This window comes from Prionailurus bengalensis, chromosome A3 (assembly GCF_016509475.1).
Source record: "Prionailurus bengalensis isolate Pbe53 chromosome A3, Fcat_Pben_1.1_paternal_pri, whole genome shotgun sequence".
Taxonomy (NCBI): Eukaryota; Metazoa; Chordata; class Mammalia; order Carnivora; family Felidae; genus Prionailurus; species Prionailurus bengalensis.
In genome coordinates this window covers 46,542,088-46,548,293 of record NC_057354.1, presented here as the reverse complement: position 1 = coordinate 46,548,293, position 6,206 = coordinate 46,542,088, and the positions used below count along the sequence as shown (strand labels likewise).

Below are 6,206 nucleotides of genomic sequence, written 5' to 3'. Positions count from 1 at the left end.
GTTTGGTGGTGGCTCCGGCCGGCCCCAAGCCGATCCCTCTCCTGGGTTTCGGGCTCTTTCGGCGTTAACTAGAATCAATTACTTGCCTTGTCATTTCTAGTACTCATCCTTAAGCCTCAACCAAAATATTGACCTAGGAGGCTTACAGAAGTTGGGCTCTTGCCATTTGAACCGGATCTTGTTTAGGGAACCACCAGCGATGAGGAGGAGAGATTTCCGCGGCTCAGCCTTCGCCCCCTCCCCCTTTTCCAAAGGCACCACAAATCGCCAATTTTCTGGCTTGCTGGGGGCGGGCGCACGGGGGCGGGGAGGTAGGAACCGGTGAATGTTAAGATTGGTTTTTTGGGTTTTGGGGTTTTTTTTTGTTTTTGTTTTTTTTTTTTTGGCTTTTTGTTTTTGGTGTGTGTGTGTGTGTGTGTGTGTGTGTGTGTGTGTGTGTGTGTGGTTTTTGTTTTTGTTTTTGTTTTTTTTTGCTCCTCTCGGTTTCTGTTTTGTTTTCTCTCCTCCTCCGCTTTTTTAAAGATGCAATTTGTTAAAACGGCCTTTTCAAGTGTGTGGACTCGCGAGCGACGCGGTGGTCCTTTGTATGTAAATACTGGGTAAAAAAGGCTCGCCCCGTCTTTGCAATTAATTGACACGTTACACCTCTCATCTTGCTCTAGAGGGCCGTTGGCTGGGAGCGCGGAGCTCCCCAAAACCCACAATTTCACATCTGCAAATACTGTCTTCATCCACTTGACTTCCAAGACCCGCCCACACGTGTCCAACCTTTGCGTTTTAATGTCTCCCCCCCTTTTTTTTCCACCCTTCTCTCGCTCCCTCTCTGGCTCCCCCTCCCTCCCTCTCTTTCCCTCCCTTTCTCCCCCTCTTCTCCCCCCTCTCCCCAGGTTCGTGAGTGGAGCCCAGCCTTATATGGACTGATCGCTCGGGCAATGGCCCATTTTTTCCTCGCCACCAGCCGCCACCGCGCGCCGAGCGGCCGCCGGAGCCCGAGCTGACGCCTCCTTGGCACCCCTCCTGGAGTTACAAACTACGGCCCGGCCCGCAGCGCTCGGCGCACTGGCCCGCCCAGTCCCCGCGTCCATTTCAGCGTGGTTTCAGAGAAGACACAGGCGTTGCTTTTGGCCTTCTTTTCTCCCCTACCCTTCCTTATAGTTTCTTTCGCTTTTTTAAAATAATAATTATCTCAATAATTAAAGCCCACCCCCTCCTCCCCTCCCCCTATCCCTCCCCCCCCATACCCCCTCCCCGCCCCAACTGGGGAGCGCCACGAATTGACCAAGTGAAGCTACAACTTTGCTGCGTAAATTGCGGGGTCCTGAGCCATGTCGCTGACCAACACAAAGACGGGGTTTTCGGTCAAGGACATCTTGGACCTGCCGGACACCAACGATGAGGAGGGCTCGGTGGCCGAAGGGCCAGAGGAGGAGAGCGAGGGGCCGGAGCCCGCCAAGAGGGCCGGGCCGCTGGGGCAGGGCACCCTGGACACGGTGCAGAGCCTGCCCCTGAAGAACCCCTTCTACGACAGCAGCGACAACCCATATACGCGCTGGCTGGCCAGCACCGAGGGCCTCCAGTACTCCCGTAAGTAGCGAAACTTGGCCGCTGCGGCCGTAGCGCCTCTCTTCCCGTGGCTGAAGCTCGGGATGGACACTGGGGGAGAAAGGGGAAGGAGCCATCTAAACTCAGACCCCTCGCCCTGCTCCTCTGGAAAGATTTTTAACACTTGTTAATGATGCCCTAGCTCTTTCCCCCTTTTCAACCTCCCCCCCCCCATCCCCGTACCGGAAAAAAACTTGGTCTCGGATGCTTTTTTCAAAGCAAGAAATTGGGGAAACGAGGGGGAGGGGAGGGGAATACCTCCCAAGGGCTGGTTACAGAAGTCAACCCAGGACTGATGGCTCCGGTCGGAACCCTCCCCCCCACTTCCCCCATCCCCACAGACAGGAGAGACTGGCCTGGAGCACTGGAGCGAGCCAGCGAGCCTCGGGGTACGGGTAGAGGGTGGGGGAGGCTCCCGGTAGCTCGGGTATAAATAGCTCACCCTGCCCCCTTGCAAGATCATAGAGGACGCTTTGTGCGGTGCGGAGGGTGTCCAGAAAGTCCGAAAGCAAAAACGAAAGCCCCCAAAAACCTTCCTTAAATGGCCGAGCCGATCAATGCCGGGATTGTGGGGGTTTTCTTTTAAAAATCTACCCACGTTCCTCCGAAGAGGAAACTGCTTAAGGGGGCCGGAGCCCTTAACCCGCAACGATCTTCTCCGCGCGCCACTCCCCCCAAATACGCACCCACACTGTGAGAACCCCTAGAAACGCGAGTCTGGAGCCCCCCACTCAAGTCGTTTTTCCTCTTTCCCCTGGGGGAAGCCAACGGTTTTGTCGTGCAGGGATCAGGGCGGGGGTCAAGGCGAAGGCAGTACGGCCAGGCTTCGCGGCGCCCAGGGCCGAGGGCGCACGGAGGATCCCGGGCGCTCAGGGTCTGGCTGTGCCGGCGCGCGGCCTCCAGGCGCCTGACGCGCTTCTCTCTCCCCCAGTGCATGGGCTGGCGGCCGGCGCGGCGCCCCAGGACTCAAGCTCCAAGTCCCCGGAGCCCTCGGCCGACGAGTCACCGGACAATGACAAGGAGACCCCGGGCGGCGGGGGGGACGCGGGCAAGAAGCGGAAGCGGCGGGTGCTCTTCTCCAAGGCGCAGACCTATGAGCTGGAACGGCGCTTCCGGCAGCAGCGGTACCTGTCGGCGCCCGAGCGCGAGCACCTGGCCAGCCTCATCCGCCTCACGCCCACGCAGGTCAAGATCTGGTTCCAGAACCACCGCTACAAGATGAAGCGCGCCCGGGCGGAGAAAGGTATGGAGGTGACACCCCTGCCCTCGCCGCGCCGGGTGGCCGTGCCCGTTTTGGTCAGGGACGGCAAACCGTGCCACGCGCTCAAAGCCCAGGACCTGGCAGCCGCCACCTTCCAGGCGGGCATCCCCTTTTCGGCCTACAGCGCGCAGTCTCTGCAGCACATGCAGTACAACGCCCAGTACAGCTCGGCCAGCACCCCCCAGTACCCGACAGCACACCCCCTTGTCCAGGCCCAGCAGTGGACTTGGTGAGCGCCGCCCCTCTGAGACTCGCGGCCCTAGGCCCAGGCCCCACCCCGGCGGCGGCGGCGGCGGCGAGGAGGACTCGGTCCTTACGGTGGTTATTATTATTATTATTATAACTATTATTCTGGAGTCGAGCTGACTCTTGGCTCCGTTGGGGAGGCGCCGGGAGGTTGTCTGAGACTCCCTGGAGTGGCAGATTCCATCCACGCAGCTCTGCCCCATCCCTCTCTCTTTCGGAACCTTTGGAGAGGGCTGAACTCTAAGCCGTGTTTACAGAATGTTTGCGCAGCTTCGCTTCTTTGCCTCCCCCCGGGGGGCGGGGGGAACCAAATCGTCCCAGCGATAGCGTCCTCACTTGAGAACGAGAAAAAGACCAACACATCCCCCTCCCCGCTTTTGTGAATTTTGTAAAATATGTTTGTGTGAGTAGCGATATTATCAGCCGTCTTCTTCTAAAGCAAGTGGAGAACACTTTAAAAATATAGAGAATTTTTTCCTCCTTTTGTTTTTTATAAGAAAATGCTAAATATTTATGGCCATGTAAACGTTCTCACAACTGGTGGCAGATTTCGCTTTTCGTTGTAAATATCGGTGGTGAGTGTTGCCAAAATGATCTTCAGTGCGGGCCTGTTCTCCCTCGGGGCCCATCTCCTTTCTTTGTGGTTTGTTTTTGGTTTGCTTCTGTTTGGTTACTCCTGCTTTCTTTTCTTTTTATACTTTGTTCAGTGCAAACATTTCTCAAATATGAAAAAGAAAAAAATGTGTAGGCGAGAAGCCCCCTGCCCCATCTCCGGGTCCTGAGCCCCGGAACTTGGAGCTCAGCGGTTCCGTGCGGTTCCCCAAGAGCGCCGGGCGCTGAAAGCTTTCGATTTTTTAAATAAGAATTTTAATAAAAATCCTGTGTTTAAAAAAACCAAGCCCGGCCCTCCCGTTTGTCTTACTTTGTCGCCCTGCGCCGGGCCTGAGGCCTCATCCACGCTTCCCCTCGGGGCAGGGAACCGGGGACTCCCAGGGCGCTGGAGAGGCTCGCGAAACAGGCCTCGCCCGGGCGGGCTGGCCAAGCCCTGCGCCTCGGATCCCGGGCTGGGGCGGGAGCGCTTGGCCTTGGGTCTTCGAGCTGTCGACCCGAAGCCCGAGGTCCCCTGCCCTCTCCCGGGCCTCTAGCGCCTCCTGAATCGGGGACCGCAGCGTCCTGGCTTCGGGAGGATAACTGACTTTGGAAAACGCCATAGCGAAGGGAGCAAGCCCCCCTCGCTCGCCCAAATCTACGAGTGGCTCCTTCAGCCTGAGAAGCTGTTGAAGCCACTACACTCGATGACTTTCACTTTGTTGCATTTGATTTACCTCGCGCGGAGAAGGGGGGTGGGGACGCTGAGGTTGAGACTGGTCGGCTTTCTCTCTACTCCCCACCCCTTTTTCAAAATCCGCTGACTGGAGGCAGCTTAGGAGACCGCTCCAAGATCAGGGCGTGGAGCGGAGAGGGGAGCTCGAAGCTTTGGCAATAAGAAGGAACGCGGGGACCAGGGCGTGGGGGAGGGAGGGAGCTGCTGCAGCCTCCTCTAGGCTACTGGGCCCTGGATAGCCTGGGAGCCCGAGTCAGTGGCAATCCTTACAAGTGGAATCTGCCGCCCCCCTCTTCCACCCCCCGTCCTTTCTGGGTTTCCAGCCCCCAAACCTGGGTCTGGAACCCACGCCTCCTCCCCTCCTAGCATTTGGCTGCGCGCGGCACTCCAGGCCAGCCCTGTGATGTGAACCTGAGCGAACTGCTTGCTAGAAAGTAGGGGTTTGGAGGTGGGGTGGTGCGCCCTGGCATGCAGGGCCGTCGTGGGGGATGGGGAGCAGGCAGCGAACGAATAGCCCCCGGCTTGCCCGGGGGAGGGCTCATCGGCCCTTCCCTAGTACGGAACTGATTCTATCCCACCCTGGTCTCTGGGAGATCTCTTTAGCGGATGCTGGCGCACACTTGCCGGCACAGGGGAGCGTCTCAGGTGGTCCTGCTTGGGGGGAGGGGGCGCTTCTCTCCTCTATCTCGCGGATTTCCGAAAATACCCGGGGCTGTGTAGCTCAGAGCCCAGCGGGCGCTGAGATGCCTGGGGATTGAAAGTCGGCCCCATTCGGAAATTGTATCTCTCGTTTTCTCTTGAGCTCCACCTTTATGACTGGGGAGGGGATGCGGGGGGCGAGGAGGCAGAGCAAAGGGAGCGGTCCCAGCTGACTTTCTCGCTCCCTCTAGTTGATGATCAGATTTAATTCAATATCTAAAGTAAACATGATTATCCGTGTGACCAAATCTGCGCGTCAATAGCACTCAGCGCAACACGCCCAGGGACGTGATTACACGTTATTCCTGCGTTGCGCACCCGCCTCTGGATAAATGAGGGCGCTGGAGTCTTTCTAATATCCTCCTAAATGTCCTTCCCCATCTCCAGGTTCATCCGGGTTCACCCAGGTTTTCCTAAATGCTGAGAAGTCTCCCTTTGTTCCCCACACTAGCTTGGAAATGTTTGGCGTTTTTCCTTCTTGCTATTTGTAAAGGCCAAGAGAATTCTCCCCAAATCATTTATTGTTCAATAGTCGAATGCCCAACTTGCCCTGATACCAAGCATTCAAGACCCCACCGGTGACTTCCTTGTAACCCCCAAATCCGCCGGGAAGGGAGATAAGACTTCTTGGAGTGGGTTTGTCAGGAGGCCTGAGGCATAGCTCCAAGACTCTAGTTGATTTTGACTGTCCCAGGCCCTAGGGCTCCGGGGGAACCAAGAATGATCATAGGAACCCCTTTGGCTTCCAGAGAGGAAGGAGGCAAGGTGGAAGGTCTAAATTCTCCAAGACTTCCACTGAGTGCGCGTTGGGGGCGCATTGAGGGTGCATTTTGGGCGGTGTCCAGGACTGCAGGCCTGCAGTCTGGGTATGCGCTCGAGCGGCTGGGAGCTGGGGAGGTGGGTCCGGCGCCCGCCTCTCTCTGTCCTCGGGTCCCCATGGAGTCAATAAAAGCGCCCGCGGAGCCCTGTGTGGCCCTAACCCCAGCGCCCTGGGAGCGCACCCGGCGCGGGGTCCGCTTCGGCAGTCTATCTTCGCCCAATCTACAGCGGGCCGCACAAAACGGCACAATGGGA

General features: G+C 57.7%; 1 protein-coding gene across 1 annotated transcript; it reads left to right on the top strand.

Annotated features, from left to right (window-relative positions):
* The first annotated feature begins 497 nt into the window (after positions 1–497).
* NKX2-2 (NK2 homeobox 2) lies at positions 498–4,007 on the top strand. The gene is made up of 2 exons (XM_043602999.1): positions 498–1,584; positions 2,534–4,007. The coding sequence occupies exons 1-2, from the start codon at positions 1,326–1,328 to the stop codon at positions 3,094–3,096; spliced, it is 822 nt and encodes a 273-aa protein (XP_043458934.1). The 5' UTR covers positions 498–1,325; the 3' UTR covers positions 3,097–4,007.
* Positions 4,008–6,206: the final 2,199 nt, after the last annotated feature.